At 44.4% G+C, this 22,832-nt stretch overlaps 1 protein-coding gene across 2 annotated transcripts; it reads left to right on the top strand.

Moving 5' to 3' along the window:
* The first annotated feature begins 1,777 nt into the window (after window positions 1-1,777).
* Window positions 1,778-22,582, top strand: ZBTB39 (zinc finger and BTB domain containing 39). Of its 2 annotated transcripts, none has more exons than XM_040425705.1 (2): window positions 1,778-1,865; window positions 19,711-22,582. In XM_040425705.1, exon 2 carries the CDS (start codon window positions 19,837-19,839, stop codon window positions 21,913-21,915), a length of 2,079 nt encoding a protein of 692 aa, XP_040281639.1. In that variant the 5' UTR covers window positions 1,778-1,865; window positions 19,711-19,836; the 3' UTR covers window positions 21,916-22,582. The 2 variants fall into 2 exon arrangements, with proteins under 2 accessions (XP_040281639.1, XP_040281640.1); XM_040425706.1 differs by lacking the exon at window positions 1,778-1,865 and adding an exon at window positions 19,488-19,583.
* Window positions 22,583-22,832: the final 250 nt, after the last annotated feature.

Here is a 22,832-nt window from a genome sequence, read left to right as displayed (position 1 = left end):
CTTTTGTTTTTCAGAGCTCCATTGGAAAATGAATGTTGGGATCTGATTGGTTGCTATGGGCAACTTCAGTTTTCCTTTACACCAGTTTTGATAAATCTTCCCCCAGTGTTTGGTCAATGATTTTCATCAGTGATCTCGAGCCAAAACCAGGTGTCGGTCCAAAACACAGAACAGGAGCAGGTCTTTCCATTATTCCTGATCTCTGTGTAGCCTCCACTCCTGGTTTTGGCTCACAATCACTGATCAAACGCTGACTGTGTGAAATAGGCCTTCACATCTCCGGCACGGAAATCCAGTAGTCTGTTCTGGCAAAGGGATAGACTACAGGAGTTACCATATCCAGGACAGCCGGTGTTCTAACAAAAATCCTTACTTTGTGAAAATACCACTCGTGACTTCCGGGGGTGTGCGCCTCGGCGCGGGTAAGGTAAAATTACAGGGAGCGCTGACTCACGGACACCGTGCGTGTGCCCTCAGGGGTAAGGAGATCGGATGGTCTTTTCTCCTTACCCTCACACAGCACACTTCAGATGCATTGCTGGCTGGCTCATTGTGAGGGTAAGGAGATTCCACAATCCGCGCGTGCGCAGTGTGAGGATAAGGAGAAAATGCTGTCAGCTCTCCTTACCCCTGAGGGCGCACAAACAGTGTCCATGAGTCAGCGCTCCCTGTAATTTTACCTTACCTGTGCCGTGGTAGTGCGCTTGCGCTGAGGCACACACCCCCGGAAGTCAGGAGGGGTAAGGTATTTTCACGAAGTAAGGATTTTTGTTAGAACACAGCATACACACTGACTATAATGGTTTCCAGCATAATTACCACCTTTCAGAGACCCAGCATTGCTGTAAAAAAGGTGCGGATGTGCTGCAACCAACAAACATGAGGAGAAGTAGTGCAGGTGGGTACACGACTGTACCCTAACAAAACTGCAGGGATCTCAAGTCTCCCGGACGTTCAGGGAGTCTCCCGCTATTAGATAGCGGCTCCCTGACGCCCGCATGTGAAACAATATATCCTGGTCCGGAAAGGTTTACTCGCAGTAAACTTTTCCGGCATCCTGTAGCAGTGTCCCCTTCTCGGCGCGTGCGCACAGTGCAAGAAGAAGCCGATGCCAGCAGGCTGAGCCTGTGCGCACGCGCGGGATCTCAAAGCGGGAGGAGGGAGGGAGAGGCGGCACTGAGGAGTAGAAGGCGGCGCTGGGCACGAACGGCGATGCGTGTGGCCGGGCACCATGCATCCACAGACCTCCCCTGCTTGGGCACCTTAATTCAATGATTGACAGGTTAGTAAAACCTGTTTTTCCGCAGAATAAAGCCACAAATAGCTTTTATAAGGCCACCTTAGAAATCAGAATGCTGCCCTGGACATGAGCATATGTTTAGCTCACAGGGCTTATAGGTGGTGACAGAATCCCTCTAATCATATACAGAAATATGATAATTTGGGGCAGGATAATGAGACCCGTCCTCCACACCATAGAGCAGTGTGCAGATACTGCATATGTTTGGAAAATGTAATAAAAAGTTTGTAAAAGAAAAAAAAAAGAAAACCTCCCTGAAATGGGTTTTTGCAGGTTGGGATGTCTGAAACGGATCTGATTTCTAGTTTCTATACAGTTAGTGCATAAAGCCTGGTGTAGCAGAGCTCTCACTATGGACACCATTTACAGGCGCTGGCTGAACACTTCAGAGACCTGCACTACAGCCTCCAAACACAAGATGGCGCTGGGCCGACACACGTCCCATAGACATCGGGCTGATGTCGCTCTTGTTGTGAACCACGGTGCTCTCGTCTGCGTCTACGGAGGCCGGATCTACCGAGCCGCCTTTGTGTTATCCGGCCGGTGAGGCACCGAGGAGTCTTCGGTAAGATTCGTGCACTGCTTGTGCACGCTCCATGGGAAACACGTGACCCTGTAGTGTGCCAGGGACCGCTGCTGCCACAGAGAGAGGGGCACCGTGCCCGGGCTTCTGTTTACATCTGGGAATAGAGCAGCTCCAGAGCTGTGCGGGCCTGAGGTGTGAACTACGACCCCCAGCATCTGTAGGGGGACTGCTGGGGCTTGTAGTTCTACTAATAGGGGATGGTAACTTGTGTGGGGACAGTGAGTGGTGTCTAATACAAGGCCACTTACCTCCCCTCCTCTCAGGTGGACTGTGTAGGTGTTCCTGACTGAAGGCTGGGGTGCCCACTTTCTGCCGCTCTGCCCAGAACTTAATGGTGACTTTTTTTTTTGTAAGCCACTTAAAAAGTTTATTTGCTGGGATTCGTTGCTGTGTGACGCGACTGCCGGTCCAATCCCTGAAAGCTGTCAAAAATCTAACCAAATAAAAACGAAAGGGTACGGCCGCGCCGAGCGTAAACGCTGCCGACCTGCCAGAATTGCGTGCAGAAAATCCTCACTTTAATGCTGTTGTCTGACCTCAGCAAATGGCATTTATCATGTAGAGAAAGTTTTGCCTCCTTTGCTGGCCGGGTTCATTTTTCCATCACATTATACACGGCTCGTTTCCATGGTTACGACCACCCTGCCATCCAGCAGCGGCGGTCATGCTTGCACACTACAGGAAAAAGCGCCGGCCTATGCGCGATCCCACAGTCCCAGCTACCAGAGAGGATGCCGCTCTTTCCTATAGAGTGCAAGCACGACCACCACGGATGGACTGCAGGGTGGTCGTCACCATGGAAACGAGCCATATAAAGCGTTATGGACAATCACGATACATTAGTAAGTGCCTTGTATTAACTTTCTCTACATGATAAATGCCACGTGCTGAAGTGAGACGACCCCTTTAAGGCCGCCTGCACACGTTGCGGATTCCATGCGGTTTTTCTGGGCAGAGCAGTGTAATACAGTACCAGCAAAGTGTCTGAGACGGTCAGTTCTCATGCACTCTCTTTACTTGTTATGCATGGAAATTGCCTGCTGTGCGGATTTTTAAATCCGCAGCATGTCAACTGTTCCGTCGTTTAGGCCTCTTTCACACGGGCGAGAATTCCACGCGGGGCAATGCGTGAGGTGAACGCGTTGCACCCGCACTGAATCCGGACCCATTCACTTCAGTGGGGCTGTGCACATGAGCGGTGATTTTCACGCATCACTTATGTTCTATATTCTGCATTTTTCACGCCACGCAGGCCCCATAGAAGTGAATGGGTTTGCGTGAAAATCGCAAGCAAGTGCGGATGCGGTGCGATTTTCACGCATTGGTTGCTAGAAGATGATGATAGTAAATTGATAAAAGTCAATTCACTGTATTATTTTCCCTTATAACATGGTTATAAAGGATAATAATAGCATTCTGAATACAGAATGCATAGTACAATAGGGCTGGAGGGGTTAACCCCTTAAGGACCGGGCCATTTTTTGCAAATCTGACCAGTGTCACTTTATGTGGTGATAACTTTAAAACGCTTTGACTTATCCAGGCCGTTCTGAGATTGTTTTTTCGTCACATATTGTATCTCATGACACTGGTAAAATGGAGTAAAAAAAAATGCATTTTTATTTATTAAAAAATAGCAAATTTACCAAAAATTTTGTCAAATTAGCAAATTTACAAGTTTCTATTTCTCTACTTCTATAATACGTAGCAATACCTACAAAAATAGTTATTACTTTACATTCCCCATATGTCTAATTCATGTTCGGATCTTTTTGGGAATGGCATTTTATTTTTTGGGGATGTTACAAGGCTTAGAAGTTTAGAAGCAAATCTTGAAATTTTCAAAGACCCACTTTTTAAGGACCAGTTCAGGTCTGAAGTCACTTTGCGAGGCTTACATAATAGAAACCACCCAAAAATGACCCCATTCTAGAAACTACACCCTCAAGGTATTCAAAACTGATTTTACAAACGTCGTTTACCCCTTAGGTGTTCCACAAGAGTTAATGGCAAATGGAGATAAAATTTCAGAATTTCGATTTTTATAGTTTTTTTGGGCAAATTTTCCATTTTAATCCATTTTTTCCAGTAACAAAGCAAGGGTTAACAGCCAAAAAACCCTCTATTTATTGCCCTGATTCTGTAGTTTGAAGAAACGCCCCATATGTGGCCGTAAACTACTGTACTGGCACACAGTAGGGCGTAGAGGGAAAGGAGCGCCGTGTGGTTTTTGGAAGGCAGATTTTGCTGGACTGGTTTATTTTCACCATGTCCCATTTGAAGCCCCCCTGATGCACCCCTAGAGTAGAAACTCCATAAAAGTGACCCCATTTTGGAAACTACGGGATAAGGTGGAAGTTTTGTTGGGACTATTTTTAGGGTACATATGATTTTTGGTTGCTCTATATTACATTTTTGTGACCTAAAGGGTTAACAAAGGTTGTAAAATCATTTTTGAATACCTTGAGGGGTATAGTTTCTAAGATGGGGTCACTTTTATGGAGTTTCTACTCTAGGGGTGCATCAGGGCTTCTTCAAATTGGACATGGTGCCAAAAAAAAAGGCCATCAAAATCTGCCTTCCAGAAACCATACAGCGTTCCTTTCCTTCTGCGCCCTGCCGTTTGGTCATACAGCAGTTTACGACCACATATGGGGTGTTTCTTTAAACTGCAGAATCAGGGTAATAAATATTACGTTTTGTTTGGCTGTTAACCCTTGCTTTGTTACTGGAAAAAACGGTTTAAAATGGAAAATTTGCCCAAAAATAGCTGTTTTGGCACTGTTTATTTTGTTCTTTTAACCGTGTTCATCTGAGGGGTTAGGTCATGGGGTATTTTTATAGAGCAGATTCCTACGGACGCGGCGATACCTAATATGTACTTATTTTATTTATTTTGGTTTTACAAAATAATATTTTTGAAAAAAAAATTGTTTTTGTTTTTAGTGTCTGAAGTCTGAGAATTAGGGATCGACCGATATAGGATTTTGAACGTTATCGGCATCAATTTTGCCGATATACCGATAACGTATGGGGAACACAGAACGCGCTGCTCTCAGCGCTCTCTGTGTTCCCTCCGCAGCACAGGGGAGAAGGAAGCAGTGTCTCCTCCCCCTGTGCTGCTGCTGCCGCTGCCGCCAATGAGGGGATAGAACATAAGAGGAGGGGAGGGGCTGTGGCCGCTGCGCCACCAATGAAGATAAGCCTTTCATTCATTCATATACAGGAGGCGGGAGCTGGCTGCAGAATCACATAGCCGGCTCCCGACCTCTATGAGCAATAGCTGCGGTCCGCGGTAGTTAACTCCTCAGGTGCCGCGGATCGCAGCTACCGCTGATAGAGGTCGGGAGCCGGCTATGTGATTCTGCAGCCAGCTCCCGCCTCCTGTATATGAATGATCGATAGACTTATCTTCATTGGTGGCGCAGTGCGCCCCCCCAAGCCCCCCAGTATTAATCATTGGTGGCGCAGTGCGCCCCCCACCCCCATCCCAATCCCGGCCAATAGTAAAAACATTGGTGGCGCAGTGCGGCCCGTAGCCAAAAAGGAGCCCGGGTGTTGAGCAACGAACTGTTGGGCGTACAGGTTTGTTTGCTCCACCATCAGATTCACAAAGTGGTCACTGAAAAAAAGACTAAAATAGTCATATTCAGTGTAGCCCACTTTGGGAATATGGATTCCTGGTTGGCCAACAAAATCAGGAATCACAGGCTGAAAATGCTCTGGGGTACACCAGACAAGTTCACCGGTAGGGGGCTCAGGTGGACTTATCTGGTGGGCCGGAAAACTAGTACGAGCCCCAGAGCTGCTCGTACTAGTGTGGGCCACAGGGTCCCTGGCATGGCGGCCCCCTTGCTCCACCTGGCGGCGTCTCCGCCGCCTTGGGAATCATCATCATCATCGCTAGATGATGAGGAGGACGCGGATGACGAGTTGAAAGTGGGGTCATCCTCGTCCTCACTGGGACTCTCGGATTCGGAGGCAAGCAAGGCGTATGCCTCCTCGGCCGAGAACGTCCGGCGGGCCGTAGGGGAGTGTGTGTATGCGTGCGTGGAAAACTTTATTCAGTGTGCATGTGTGTGGGGGACGGTTGTTCGTGTACTTTGCCCTACACCTAACAGAAAAAAAAAATATATATTTGAAAATCCCAAAAAGTGTAAAAAAAATATTTAATTAAAATGCACTGATCGGCGGTACAAAGCTGATCAGCTGTGGGGTGGGCGATGCGCTAACATTGGCCGGATGCTAAAAGTGCCGGCCACAGTCGGCGCATGCAAAAAAAAACAAAAAAAAAATACTTGCTCCCAAAAAAAATGTGTGTGTGGGGGGGCAAGGACCCCCCTGGGCATTTTACCAAGGTGCCTGCTCAATGTTTTGACAGGCACCTTGTTCCGATCACCGCCCGGCGGTGTTTGGAAATACCCAGGTACCAGGTACCTTAAGTACCAGGACATCAGGGCGTACCTGTATGCCTTTTGTCCTTATGAGGTTAAAATATATATATATATATATATATATATATATAATTAACTCACCTCATCCTGTTCGCGCAGCCGGCATCATCTTCTTTCAGGACCTGCCAAAGGACCTTTTGATAACGTAATCGCGCTCACCACGTGGTATTTATTTTTTTCACGCGCGTGCAAAATGCATTGCACTCGCGCGGAAAAAAAATGAACATCGGAATGCAATCTCAGTCAAAACTGACAGCAATTGCGTGCCTACTCGCGCGGTTTTCCCACAATGCACACATGACGCTTCCCGAGTAGGGCTGCAATGATTAATCAAAGTTATCGATAATATTCGATAACGGGATTCGTTGTCAACTAATCCAGTTATCGAATAATCGGCCGATTCATTGCTATGCAGGCCGGGAGCGGGCGGTCAGGGTCCTTAACCAGCAGTAACTTTTACTTCAACTTTAAATCAGCGCATCTTTACTAACTTACAATGAAGCTCCGGTAACAGGCAGAGCGGGCGGTGGCGTAACGCCACTTACTCACGTGACGCGCCTGCTTCATTCATAAAGTGGGCGGAGCAGGCGCGTCACGTGAGTGACGTTACGCCGCCGCCTGCTCTGCCTGTTACTGGAGCTTCATTGTATATTTGTAGGGTAATAAAGATCATAGAGCTGATTTTGTTTTTTCCTGTTTAATCTATGAAATTATCGACAACTAATCGATTATTCAAATAATCGTTAGCTGCAGCCCTAATCCCGAGCAAATCCGGAATGCTTGTATGAAAGAGGCCTTATTCAGAGTGGTCTTCCCCCTAGACTTTAATGGGGTTGTTAAAGCCAGATAATGCTGGGAACCGCCAGATCCCATTGACTATAATGGGATCTGGCAGATATCTGGCCACTTTCTAACTGCCGGATTTCGGCCAGACAAATACTGCTGCATGTGACGTTTTTTGTCTGGCTGATAGCCGTAATTTATGCTGGAACAGGTTGTTGGATCTCCTCAGGCTTGTGTGTATTTATGTGCATTTTTTAAAATGTACAAATACACAACGTGTACACATAACCTAAGGCTTCCTGCACACATTGCAGTTTACCCGCTGATTTTCATGTGGGAAAACAGCAGTGTAAGGGCTTCACATTTTTTGCGCATTGGTTACGGACCCATTCACTTCAATGAGACCTCAAAAGATGCGTTGCTCCATTCCACTGCCCCACAAAAATATAGAACATGTCCTATTCTTGTCTGTTTCATGGACAGTTCTGTTATGGGCCGGCCATTCTGTTCTGCAAAATGCTGACTGCACGCGGCCAGTATCTGTATTTGCAGACCGCAAAACAGCCAGTCATGTGCGTGAGCCCTAAGGCTGCTTTCACTTCTGCGGCAGATGCTGGCAGGTTGTCCCGGCAGAGAACACCCTACCAGAATTCTCCCTTTCCGGCCAGCAAACACAATGCTGCCGGCCCCATTAAAGAGAACCTGTCATCAACTTTATGCTGCCCATACTAATGACAGAATAAAGTAGAGACAGGTGAGTTGATTTCAGCGGTCTGTCATTTATAAGTTAAAAGTAAGTGGTTGCCAAGAACCAACATCACAATCATTGCAGACTGGGCCTAGAAAAGAGTCACGGCCACCTGAGAAGAGTCATGGTTATTCATGATCTCCTGCTCCCCTGGCCCACCTGCTGATGACTGACAGTCTTCTACCTAGTTTTCTCCCTTTCTGTCTAGGAGAGAACTGCCAATCATCAGGAGATCGGTGAGAGTCAGGGTGGATAAAAATCAAAGATATATTTTTATTTTTTTAAATAAATAAAAAATCTGATTTTTTTTTTATTTAAATCAAATTTTTTTATATATAAAATGCTTTTTGAGGAAAATATATAGATTTAGGAAAACTAGAGGAATGGTCAAAAATCTGGCAGCTAAAATTTATGCAAGATAATGCACCTGGGGCATAAAAACCCAAGAGCAGAATATACAATCAGTGATACAGTCCTAACCTCAGTATCTGAGGAAAGGGATTTAGGGGTCATTATTTCAGAAGACTAAGGCTACGTCTACACGACGACATTTGTCGCGCGACAATTTTTATTATGGCAGTCTAAAGTGTCGCACTGCAACATACTGCGACGCAACAGTCGCAGAAAATGCATTTGAGTTGGATTTTTCTGCGACTGTTCCGTCGCAGCATGTTGCATGTTGCAGTGCGACACCATAGACTGCCATTATAAAAATTGTCGCGCGACATTAGTGCAACAAAATGTTGCGCTACAAATGTTGCAGTGTAGTTGTGCCCTATCTGTCGCGCGACTTATTGTCGTCGTGTAGACGTAGCCTTAAAGGTAGGCAGACAATGTCATAGAGCAGCAGGAAATGCTAGCAGAATGCTTGGGTGTATAGGGAGAGGCATTACTAGTAGAAAGAGGGAGGCGCTCATGCCGCTCTACAGAGCACTAGTGAGACCTCATTTGGAGTATTGTGCTCAGTACTGGAGACCATATCTCCAGAAGGATATTGATACTTTGGAGAGAGTTCAGAGAAGAGCTACTAAACTAGTACATGGATTGCAGGATAAAACTTATCAGGAAAGATTAAAGGACCTTAACATGGAAGTATTACTTTACTGAGAGAGTAGTGGATGCATGGAATAGCCTTCCTGCAGAAGTGGTAGCTGCAAATACAGTGAAGGAGTTTAAGCATGCATGGGATAGGCATAAGGCCATCCTTCATATAAGATAGGGCCAGGGGCTATCCATAGTATTCGGTATATTGGGCAGACTAGATGGGCCGAATGGTTCTTATCTGCCGACACATTCTATGTTTCTATATGTGTAATTTTTTTGGGTAAATAAATTCCATTAATCCATTCACAATGTCATGCTCTTCCAGAGGTTTTTGTAAGATCATTGGGCAGTTCCTCTGCCTACAAGATATTATCACAGATGCTTGGTTTACTTTTGCAGTTCTCAAAACTGAATTTGACTCAGCAGAGATCACATGCCTCTTCACAGCAAAAATGTTATAACATGAACAGAGTTGAGAAAAAGACCTTAATCCTAACTTCTACAAACCTATGAATGCACAATCAACCTAATCAAACTAATATAAAAAGTTATTATTCTAAAAATCTTCATCTACTTGCATATTATAAGTTATACCAGCAAGAATTAGTCTTTATGTAGAAAACTATGATTTAAAGAGGACCTTTCATTACAATAAAAAATCTAAACTAAGCATACAGACTTGGAGAGCGGCGCCCAGGGATCTCCCTGCACTTACTATAATCCCTGGGCGCCGCTCCGTTCTCCTGGTATAGGCTCCGGTTTCTTCAGATTTTCGGCTCAACTCGGAGGAGCCTGCTGAGCACTGTGATTGGCCAGCACTACAGCCTGGGAGAAGGAGATGCCGGCAGGCTCCTCCCAGTTGAGAAGAAAATCTGAAGATACCGGAGCCTATACCGGGAGAACGGAGCGGCGCCCAGGGATAATAGTAAGTGCAGGGAGATCCCTGGGCGCCGCTCTCCATGTCTGTATGCTTAGTTTAGATTTTTTATTGTAATGAAAGGTCCTCTTTAAATCAAGCCTTACTGACTAGTGATTTAAATCGTGATTTAAATCATTTTGATTTAAATCAAATCCACCCTGGTGTGAGTGCAGGAGATTATGAATAACCATGACTCTTCTCAGGTAGATTTGAGTCTTTTCAAGCCCTGGGCTGCAATGAATATGATGCTGGTTCTCAGCAACCACTTACTTATAGCTCATGAGTGACACACCGCTGAGATCAGCATTTCTGTCACTATTTTATACTGCACTCAGTACGGTCAGCATAAAGTTGATGACAGGTTCCCTTTAAGTATAATGATGTCCAGCAGAGATCCAGCCACATTTTCATGCAGTTTTACTGCAATCTCACCGTCTGAATTGCAAAGGGTGAATTCTGCAGAAACAGTTAAAGGGGTCATCCATGGAGATCTGGCCACCTGATCCGGTGGAGAATTGTCACGAGGGTGTCAAGAACCACGCCTGACTCCGTTATACCCGGGGTCAGGAAGTCGCAGCGGTTGGCTGCGCGCTCTATGTAAGATAGGGCTGTTTTCCTTATGGTAGCTTTCTGGGTTTGCTTTGCAAACCCTTTTGGCTCACTCAGGGATCCGTAGCTCCTTCTCCTCAGCTGTTCCTTGTCCAGCACTCCCAACCTCCTTATATTCCCCTCTCACACTTCTCTGGTTGCCAGATATAGAGCTTCCTGCCTGGACATCTATTCTGACCTTCTGGAGCTGTGTTGCTGCGTTCTCTGGTAGTTGGTCCAGAACGCTACCCTCCGGATCCCTGTTGGACCTTTGTGGTCTGCTGTGGTCGCCCACCTGGGATTATATGTTTGTCTGTATTGTCTGTCCTCTCCTTGGTGTTTCCCTCTTAGTGTCAGTGGTGCGGACTAGCGATCCCACCGGCCCGTTCACTATCTAGGGCTCATTTTAGGGAAAGCCAGGGTTTAGGCACGTGATCGCCGCACGGGTGAGGAACCCGTCTAGGGACGTCAGGGCAGTCAGGTGCCAGCCGCAAGGTGAGTCAGGGGTCACCACCTTTCCCTCTCCCTTGGGCAGGGCTTTCCCTTTTCCCTCCCTGTGTGCGACGCCGGTCATTACAAGAATGCCAGGAATCGGCCGGACACAAACCACAGCATGCTGCAGATTTAGAAATTCACAGCACGTCAATTACGCTAACAGGGCTCCAGATGGAGACCAAAATGGTCGCCAATGCGACTTAGAATTTACAAATATCGTCAAGACCCGCCGCTGAAGCTCTGCAGTTCAATACTGCGACAGGGCACAGGAGATGATAGTTCTCTGCCCTGCTGCCGATCGAGCCTATGAGGTAGTAAATACCCGCGCAGGCATGCGTGATGACGTCATCACGGCCAGCGCATGCGGGATGATATAATCTAATCACGCACGCCTGCCTGCGCTGGGACACACTGAAGCGATGTGGCTGTAGACCAGAAGAGGTTGTGGCCTGCATCGTGAACACCGGCGAACGTGGGATACAGGCGAGTATTAGTTGTTGTTTTTTTCACTGCCAACTTGGGGGCCTTTACTAACAGAAAGGATAACACTGCAGGGGGCATTGGGGACATAATACTGAAGGGGCACTTTGGGGCATTACTCAATGGGAGCACTATGAGGGACATTATTACAGGAGAGGCATTGTGGGGGACATTACTACAGGAGGGGCGCTGTGGGAGACGTTACTACTTGTGGGACGTTACTACTGGGGGAGGCGCTGTGGGGGACATTACTACTGGAAGGGAACTGTGGGGGACATTAATACTGGGGTGCACTGTGGGAGACATAACTGGCAGCATAATTGGGGCACTCTAGAGGAATTTTTAATACAGGGGACAGTATAAGAGCCATTACTGGTGGCACTGGGGACTTTTAACACTGAGGTCCTATAGGAGGCATTACCAGGGCATTTTTTAATGGGGCATTACTGGATGCAATGGGGGCATTTTAATCCTGGGGCACTGTAGCGGAATTTTTTGTAAATGGGCATTACTACTAGTGGCACTATAGGGGACATTTAGGGGGCACTATAGTGGCATTTTTACCTAATGTAAAATAGGAGATATTAATGCTGGAGGCACTGTAGGGGCATTTCTATTACAGGGACATAATAGGGGACAATATTTTTGGGGACACTATACAGGCATTACTGCTAGGGGCACAATATAGGGTTTTATTATTATTATTACTGGGGGCATTTTAGCAGACATTATTATTACTGCGGAAGGGCACTCTAGGGGGCATTATAATTGCTGGAGGCACCATAGGGACACTGTCTACTGGGGTCACAATTTTTTCAGCAGGGGCATTGGGGATCACAGTGGGCAAAGGGCTGGGAGGGACAGCAGGATGACATTGTTGGGAAACCAGGGTGGGGAGGTTGTGTTGAAAATGTGGGGAGGCTTATAGAAAAATTAAGAAATCTAACATGTTTTTAACAAACTCTGCAGAGCCTAGATGCGGCTGAAGTCATGGAGGTCTGGGTCAAACAAAGGAGAAGAGGAAAGAGAACGTCTACATGACAGGAGATGTCAATGGATGGAAGAGGTATGTGTTGATGTAGACTCCTATATGTTTCCTAGTTCTGGCAGGAAGTATGCTGTATGTAGAGCTGGCTCACTACTGTCTCATCTTCTCCTCCAAGTCTTTTTTTAATTATAATTATATGTATTTAAATTTGGCAACTAAAATTTTAATTTGGCGACTCAATTTTTCAGTTCAGTAGCCAATGACTCCTAGGTATTTTTTTAGTCTGGAGCACTGGCTAATGATTTTTGGTGCGAATTTGACTCTTTTCGCTGGGCTTTTGGTGCAGTTTTGGTTTAGACACGCACAGAAATCCAAACATAAATTTGCGTGGAATTTCTCCTAGACATCCCGCACCCATGTAGGTAACCTTAGGCTAAGTCCACATCTGCGACAGGCATTCTGGTGTTCGGTTCCAGCAGAGGAACATAATACCAAAATTACCATATCAGACATAGTTAGGCCAGCCGGATCCCATTCACTATAATGGGGTACGTTATATTTCTGACATGAATGGGGCCATTTTTTGGTCCAGCATTCATGCCAGAAACTCAATGGACCCCATTATAATGAATGGTATCCTGAATGCCTGCAGCAGATGTGGACTTACCCTGACGCATTCATTTCAATGCACATGAACATTGTATTCCACTGACCATCAGGAGCATCTATTATCGTCATCTGTAAGCCTCATTCACACGTCTGTGTCCGTGCTCAAATTCGTGAGCAGGTGGTCAGTGATCCATCCGTGAAGGGTCCGTGTTGCATCCGTGTTTCACTGACACTGAACAGCTGAAAAATAATTTTCAAAGCATCTCTTCTTAATGATCCGTGAAACACAGAGGCAACATGTATGGCATCCGTGGTTTTCACAGACCTATAGACTATAATGGATGTGATGGAAAAATAAAGCATGCATCCATGCTAAAAATACTGACCCACGGACCGTGCTAAAACACTGATGTGTGAATACACGCATTAAAATGAATGGGGACGTGTGCTGTCTGTGGAGAACACGTACAGCACACATCCGTGAAACACTGACGTGTGAATGAGGCTTTATGCAGGACTGGTCCATGTGCAGACAAAACTGATTCAGCTTCCGGTTTTCAGTGAGCATACTCCATATCGCTCGTCTTAAAGAGGCCATAGGTTGTTTTTACACCCGTGTGAAGGTTTCCATTAGCCCCCTTCCACTCTGTGTCTGCAGTGTACGTATACCGTATGTACATAGACTCCTATTATACCGACAGAGGCAACTGCTCTATCCCATTCAGATGCATCCAGCAACATGGCGGCCTCTGTGTGAAGAATGCTGCTCATCGGCATATTTTACTGTATATGGCTACGTGCACACGAACGTTGTTTGTTTCCATGTCCGTTCCGTTTTTTTTTGCGGATAAGTTGCGGACCCATTCGTTTTAATGGGTCCGCAAAAAATACGGACAGCACACAGTGTGCTGTCCGCATCAGTATGTCCGTTCCGTAGCCCCGAAAAAAAAATAGAACATTTATTCTTGTCCGTTTTCGGCATTGTTACAATAGATCCGCAAAAAAAACGGATGGCATATGGATGTCATCCGTTTTTTTTTTTATTTGTGGACCGCAATACACATACAGTCATGTGCATGTACCCTATGTCAGAGTTTTTCTAAGGGTACCTTCACACTTAGGCTGGGTTCACACGGGCGTTGTGGGAAAAGATGCGGGAAAATGGGAGATTTTTTTGCGCGAGTGCAAAGCGTTTTAATGCCTTTTTGCAGGCGCGTGAGAAAAATCAGCATGTTTGGTACCCAGACCCGAACCCGGACTTCTTCACAGAAGTTCGGGTTTGGGATCGGTGTTGTGTAGATTCGAATATTTTCCCTTATAACATGGTTATAAGGGAAAATAATAGCATTCTTAATACAGAATGCTTAGTAAACTAGGGATGGAGGGGTTAAAAAAATAAATAAATAAATAATTAAACTCACCTTATCCACTTGTTCGCGCAGCCCAACTCGTCTTCTTTCTTCTTCTTTGAGGACCTGGGAGGAAAAGGACCTTTGGTGACGTCACTGTGCTCATCACATGTTCCATCACCATGGTCACTTTTAATATTTATAAAAATGTTTAGACTTTTTATGTCCTCCTAGGGTACTTGAAACTGCGATCACTTGTGCAATACAGCATGCCGGGCTCTCTGGATCTGGCGTAGCTGGATGTTACCGAAATGCCCCCCAGCCCCTTAACCTGTTTAGGACATAGGGCGTACCGGTACGCCCTGATGTCCCGATCCTTAACCCTTTTACGGACACGTCATGTACCGGTACGGCATGTTTCCCGAGTCCTTAAGGACACATGATGTACCCAAATCATTGAACAGGCACCTCGGCTAAATGCGCAGGGACGTCCCATGACACCCCCCCCCCCCCCCGTGTCGGCGATCGCCGCAAACCGCAGGTCAATTCAGACCTGCGGCCTTTACCTGGTGCGGCGGTGGTGCCATCGGGTCCCCATGGGGCTGTGGGGGGGACCCGATGGCATGGAAGGCAGCGCGATGCCTTCCTGAGGCATCTGTGCTGCCTACCGGTGAAGAGCAGTATTACTCATACAGCCAATGCATTCCAATACAGAAGTATTGGAATGCATTGTAAAGGAATATACCCCCAAAAGTTCAAGTCCTAAAGTGGGACAAAAAATAAAGTGAAAAAAAAAACAGTTGAAAAAATAAAGTTTTCCCCAAAAAAAAATTAAAAGTTTCAAGTAAAAATAAACAAAAACGTCATTTTCCTCAAATAGGTAAAAAATAAGGGGAAAAAAAGTATGCATATTAGGTATCGCCACGTCCGTATCGACCGGCTCTATAAACATATCACATGACCTAAGCCCTCAGATGAACACCATAAAAAATTAAAACTGTGCTAAATAAACCATTTTTTTGTCACCTTACATCACAAAAAGTACAACAGCAAGCGATCAAAAAGGCGTTTGCCCACCAAAATAGTACCAATCTAACAGTCACCTCATCCCGCAAAAAATGAGCCCCTACCTGAGACAATCGCCCAAAAAATAAAAAAAACTATGGCTCAGAATATGGAGACACTAAAACATAATTTTTTTTGTTTGAAAAAAGCTGTTATTGTGTAAAACTTACCAAATATGTATACCTTATTTTTATTTATGTAAGTTTTACACAATAACAGCTTTTTTCAAACAAAAAAAATTATGTTTTAGTGTCTCCATATTCTGAGAGCCATAGTTTTTGGGCGATTACCTTGGGTAGGGTCTCATTTTTTGCGGGATTAGATGACGGTTTGATTGGCACTATTCTGGGGTGCATATGCCTATTTGATCGCTTGCTATTACACTTTTTGTGATGTAAGGTGACAAAAAATGGTTTATTTAGCACAGTTTTTATTTTTTACAGTGTTCATCTGAGGGGTTAGGTCATGTGATATTTTTATAGAGCCGGTCGATACGAACGCGGTGATACCAAATATGTATACCTTATTTTTATTTATGTATCACCGCGTTCGTATCGACCGGCTCTATAAAAATATCACATGACCTAACCCCTCAGATGAACACTGTAAAAAATAAAAACTGTGCTAAATAAACCATTTTTTGTCACCTTACATCACAAAAAGTGTAATAGCAAGCGATCAAATAGGCATATGCACCCCAGAATAGTGCCAATCAAACCGTCATCTAATCCCGCAAAAAATGAGACCCTACCCAAGGTAATCGCCCAAAAACTATGGCTCTCAGAATATGGAGACACTAAAACATGATTTTTTTTTTTTGTTTCAAAAATGATATTGTGTAAAACTTACATAAATAAAATAAAAAAAGTATACATATTAGGTATTGCCGTGTCCGTATCGACCGGCTCTATAAAAATATCACATGACCTAACCCCTCAGATGAACACCGTAAAAAATTTAAAATAAAAACTGTGCTAAATAAACCATTTTTTGTCACCTTACATCACAAAAAGTGTAATAGCAAGCGATTGAAAAGTCACACGCACCCCAAAATAGTGCCAATAAAACCGTCATCTCATCCCGCAAAAATCATACCCTACCCAAGGTAATCGCCCAAAAACTGAAAAAATTGGCTCTGACTATGGAAACACTATGACTATTTTTTTGCTTCAAAAATGAAATCATTGTGTAAAACTTACATAAATAAAAAAAAAAGTATACATATTAGGTATCGCCGCATCCGTGACAACCTGGTCTATAAAAATATCACATGATCTAACCAGTCAGATGAATGTTGTAAATAACAAAAAATAAAAACTGTGCCAAAACAGCTATTTCTTGTTATCATGCCTCACAAAAAGTGTAATATAGAGCAACCAAAAATCATATGTACCATAAACTAGTACCAACAATACTGCCACCCTATCCCGTAGTTTCTAAAATGGGGCCACTTTTTTGGAGTTTCTACTCTAGGGGTGCATCAGGGGGGAGTTCAATTGGGACATGGTGTCAAAAAACCCAGTCCAGCAAAACCTGCCTTCCAAAAACCGTATGGCATTCCTTTCCCTCTGCGCCCTGCCGTGTGCCTGTACAGCGGTTTACGACCACATATGGGGTGTTTCTGTAAACTACAGAATTGGAGCCATAAATATTGAGTTTGGTTTGGCTGTTAACCCTTGCTTTGTAACTGGAAAAAAATTATTAAAATGGAAAATCTGCCAAAACCTTGAGGGGTGTAGTTTATAGAATGGGGTCATTTTTGGCTGGTTTCTATTATGTAAGCCTCACAAAGTGACTTCATATCTGAACTGGTCCTTGAAAAGTGGGTTTTTGAAAATTTCTGAAAAACTTCAAGATTTGCTTCTAAACTTCTAAGCCTTGTAACATCCCCCAAAAATAAAATGTAATTCCCAAAATGATCCAAACATGAAGTAGACATATGGGGAATGTAAAGAAATAACTATTTTTGTAGGTATTACTATGTATTATAGAAGTAGAGAAATTGAAACTTGGAAATTTGGTAATTTTTCCAAATTTTGGGCAAATTTGGTATTTTTTTTTATAAATAAAAATGAATTTTTTTTACTTCATTTTACCAATGTCATGAAGTACAATATGTGACGAAAAAACTATCTCAGAATGGCCTGGATAAGTCAAAGTGTTTTAAAGTTATCACCACATAAAGTGACACTGATCAGGTTTGCAAAAAATTGCCTGGTCCTTAAGGTGAAATATGGCTGGGTCCTAAAGGGGTTAAAGGGATTTTCTGGGATTTTAATATTGATGACCTTTTTTTCCATTCACATAGCTTTATGAGGGCTGTTATTTTTGCGGGACAAGTTGTAATTTCTAATGGCACCATTTCCAGTGTAGTGGGAAGCAGAAAAAAATTCCAAATGGGGTTGAATTGGAAAAAAAAATGCAATTCTGCAATTGTTTTACATTTTTCTTTCCGTTCACTATGCAGTAAATCTGACCTGTTACCTTCATTCTCCAGATCAGTATGATTACAAAGATACCACACTTGTATAGTTTTTCTTGTGTTTTAATACTTAAAAAAATAAAAACCTTGAAAAAAAAATCTATTTTTTTAATCACCGTATTCTGACCCCTATAACGTTTTTGTAGTTATGCGTACAGAGCTGTGTGAGGGCTTTTTAGCGAGGCGCTCTGTATTTTTAGTGATACCATTTTGAAAAGTGTGTGACTTTTTTATAAAACTGCTTGGGTTGTTGAAGTGACAAAAAAAATGATGCATTGGCCATTTTAACTTTTTTCCTGTTACGGCATTCACCATATGGGATTAATATTGTTATATTTTAATAGTACGGTCGTTTTCGCACAAGGCAATACCCATGATGTGTATTGTATTGGTTAGTTTTTTTTTTTTATTATTTTGTCGAAGGGTGATTTGAACTTTTTATATTTTTGTATTTTAAATAAATGGAAAAAAAAGTTTTTAAAAATATAAATCACCCAGTGTGACTATAACTGGCAACCATTAAATTGCCCATTGTGTACATTGATGGCTATATAGCCATCATTGAACGCTTAATTTTCAATATAACAATACAGTACTGCCACCTAGTGGTCTGTATTGGTATACGAGGGGATGTTGAGAAGTTCCTTGCTTTGCCCCCTTCCAGTAGGAATTGAAAAACACAACCTCAGAAGACCCAGCTCTGGATGCCTCAACTCGTACCTCCTTCTGTTCACTGTTCAAACGTTTCGGCACCCACTTCGCTGAAAGCTTGCCCATGTCTAGGATATTAGTAGTAATGAATCCAGCACGCTTACGGGAGATGTGCAGTATCTGGGCTATATTTTTGGTGGACATTCGCCGGTCCTCAGAATTAAGTTAAGGACAGCATCGCTTGTTGCCGAGTCTGTTAAGGTTCAGGGGCGTCTACTGCGGGATTCATCTTTAATGGTGAAATGCCCAGTCTTGAAATGAGAAACCCCTAGTGTTTGTGAGATCTCAGTGTGAATGTCCTTTGCAGACTTTCCCTGGAGAAACAAAAACTTCATGACAGCCCGTAACTCCACAGGCGTGACACTTCCTTGTGCTTCTGCCATCTCAGGTTCTATCTGAATTAAAAAATAGTTATAACAATCGTAAACATCAGATATTTGCACAGTTACATAACAGGATATCAAGCTTTCATATGGTACAAAATTCATTTTCAATTCCTACTGGAAGAGGGCAAAGCCAGGAACTTCTCAGCATCCCCTCGTATCTCATTAATAGCTGTCAAAGGCTGCTTAAAACTTTGGGTTATTAGTATAGCGTAACAGGTTCCCTGATCTCAGCTGGGGGAACACTGTTACAGTAGCAGGAGCCGATACAGCAGAAACCTGGCAGCTATGGCGCCCGCTGCACGTGCGAGCGGACGCCATGTTTAAAGACATGACTTCCGTCGTCCGTATATTGTGGAGGTCACAAAGGGGTTATCCGAAGTCTAACAGATCCCCCTTCCCCCCCTTCCCAAACCACTCGTATACATTACATTTTCCTGCTCCACGGCACCTGCGTTTCTCCAGATCCCGGATCTCAGATCAAAACATCCGTCGATGGGTTAGGGGTTGGTGCCGCCAATAGCAGGCCACGACGATGACCAGCCTTCCTAGCAGGGTCCCAGCAATGCTGTATACATCTATTTGCATACCAGTTTAAGGTACTAGTTAACTTAGTCTGTAAACGGATGGAAACATGTGACGTGCTGCAATCCATTTGGACAAAAAGCTAAAAAAGGTCACTTTAATATTATGTGTAAGTTCTGACACTTCATTTGTGTTTTCTAGGTACGTTCTCACTGCTTACTACAAGGGGGATGAGGTGCCTCTCCGTATGTGGACGACGTTATCAGCTTGAAGGGCCCAGTGTGAATACTTTACACACGGCATCCATCTTGACTCTACCATATAAAGATGGGTATGCGAATCAAATTAAACAGCAGCGACCACCCCAGCAACCTGCTACGTGAGCTGAATAAATCTCGGTTGTCGGGGACACTTTGTGATGTTACTATTGTTGTCGGAAACCGGTCTTTTGCGGCTCATAAAGCTGTGATTGGCTCTGCAGCAGTGTATTTCCAAAAATTGTTCTCCAGCACCGATTTAGATATTGCTCGAACTTATGTGGTGGACTTTATCACACCAGCCAATTTTGAGAAAGTGCTAAACTTTATCTACACGTCTGAGCTATTTACTGACCTTATTAATGTGGGCGTTATCTATGAAGTCGCTGAGAAGCTTGGCATGGAGGACTTAATAAATGCCTGTCATGCAACATTTCCTGATCTTGAGGGTTCCTCGGGTCAGAAATATCAGTGCTCTGTTTCCTCTAGCGAGGGACGCTCCAGCACATCAGCTGAACCCAATCCAGTAGAATCTAGAGGCAATGGACTGGATAACAACCACCCTCCTATAGACAAAAATTTTAGCACACCAGGAGATGGAAATTCGACGTTTAAAGGAGAAGACCAAGAGGCTAGTCTGAATCAAGCAGCACATTTTCCACTGCCTGCAAAAACTGAAGAACAAAGCACCTCTGCAAGGTTCCAGTCCTCTCACTGCTCGGTGAACACTGGATTTGGTCCAACAAGTACTTGCCCTTCTTACAAAACGCAACACAACGGCGATTTTAACAAATCTAGTTATTTTCCGGGAGATTCATCTGTTAGTGGAAATTCTAAGGAACCTGCTGGTGGATTTGACGCAATGGGAGACCTCCACCTTGATGAACTAGAAGAGGAAGAGTTACAGTTTGATGAAGCAGGTGATGAAGACTCCGGGCCATCTGGAGAAATAATTGAGCTGAGCGACGGTAGTGAAGATGAGCTGCTATTATTTGGCCAGGGGGAAAGTCGAAGTGGCAAAGCCATGCCATGTCAAGTGTGCAAGAAGGTGCTAGAGCCTAACCTGCAGCATATCCGCCAACATGCTCGGGAACATATAGAGCTACGCAATGGTAGTTGCAAGGTCTGTCAGGCCCGCTTTCATGACCGGGGTGCTATGATCACTCATGTTTTATCACACATCGGCATATTTCTTTTCTCTTGTGATATGTGTGAAGACAAATTTTTCAGCCAGTGGCAACTCACCCTTCACAGAGGACAAGAAGGGGTTACGTCAGAACATAATATAATAGTTCATCCAGGTCAACCTCTCCCAGGGGAGGTAAATACATTTGTGGGGGCGATGGGTACTGAACTGCCATGCGGTGCATGTCATAGGACCATGTTACGTGATTTCCATTCTGTACGTTCTCATGCTTTGGAGCACCTTAACACCAAGAACCTGTCCTGTGGACTGTGTGAGCAGCGACACCTAACACTCTGTGGTCTTATGTGGCATGTCTTATCTCACATGTCTGTATCTGTTTTCTCTTGTTCTGTATGTGCCAGTAGCTTCCTTGATCGACACTTACTGGAGAAGCATATGGCAGTCCACCAGAGTTTGGATGAAGCGTTATTTCGCTGTCATCTATGTTCTCAAGGTTTTAAGTCTGAAATAACTTACCGACAGCACTTGAATCAGCATCGTTGTGTTAGTATTCCAGCAGATCGCCCTGGGTTTTCAGAATTTTCTCAACTGCAAGCTCCAGTTTCAAAGAGAAAAGTTCCAGAGGATTTTTCAGCAGAAGACCATTCAGTTTCTGGACAACCAGCCCATAGCAAATATACATGTAAGGTTTGTGGCAAGTGCTTCTCTCATACCAGTGAATTTAATTACCACCGGCGCATTCACACCGGGGAAAAGCCGTATCAGTGCAAAGTGTGTCACAAGTTCTTCCGAGGCCGTTCTACCATCAAGTGCCACTTGAAGACACATGCAGGGGCTCTAATGTACCGTTGTACTGTGTGTGGACACTACAGCTCCACCTTGAACCTCATGGGTGAGCACATTGCAGTGCATCGTGGCAACCTGCCTTCAGACTTTACCATTGACCAAACATTTATGTATACTATTCACTCCAAAGAAACAGACAAGAGCGCCGAAAGCTGATGTGCTCTGATAAGGAGCATGGCATAGGGCTGTCAGCGCATTTTAACCCGGTTCCACCTCATTGCTACGCTGTCTTTGTTAAACTGTTTGCTACTAAAAACTAATGTTTTTCTGTGCATTTTTTACATTTTTTTATTTATCCTTTCCACCACAGAGCTCCAACAGTAAATTTTGTTCAGTTTTATTTTGGACTTAGAATTTCATACTTGGTCTCAATAGACAAATAGATGAAGTCAATGAAATTGTGCAGGCTGAATGGAACGAGATTTATACAGCCACACTAAAGGGTTTGTGTGGAGAGCAGTGTGTATATTGTCATTTATTCTGTGTTTAGCCCAGCGTAAACTATTTATTAATATGGGTAACGTACCCAAATTTGGGCAAATAAGTTTTCCTTTGGGAGATGACATATGGATACCATTCAGTTACGATGGGACATTTAAATTGGCTTAAAGGGGATGGCTAATTTGGGTATACTATTTCCCATGGTGTGTTAAACATTAAAATAGGTAACTTACAAATTTTTGCTGTGTAGCCACTGGTTCATGCCTCCCACCCCCCTCTCGACAGCACTTTCTATCTAACCACACCACCTAGTTCAGAACTCTCCCCTCTCCAAAGCGCACTGCTTGGTCCGTAATGTTGCCGCAGATGGAGACACTTGTCACCATTAGGCCGGGTTCACACGAACGTGTGTGACCCTTGCCTGTGAAGCGGCCCGCAAATAGCGGGCCGCAATGCTCGGTCGTAGGTCAGCCGCATCGGATCGCGGACCCATTCACTTTAATGGGTCCGCGATCCGGCCGTTCCGCTAAAAGATAGGACTTGTTCTATCTTTTAGCAGAACGGAAGTACGGGACGTAACCCCACGGAGGCACTCCGTAGTGCTTCCGAGGGGTCCCATCCCGTGCGGCCGT

The sequence above is a fragment of the Bufo bufo genome, chromosome 3, assembly GCF_905171765.1.
Source record: "Bufo bufo chromosome 3, aBufBuf1.1, whole genome shotgun sequence".
Classification (NCBI taxonomy): Eukaryota; Metazoa; Chordata; class Amphibia; order Anura; family Bufonidae; genus Bufo; species Bufo bufo.
This window is presented reverse-complemented; position numbering and strand designations above follow the sequence as displayed.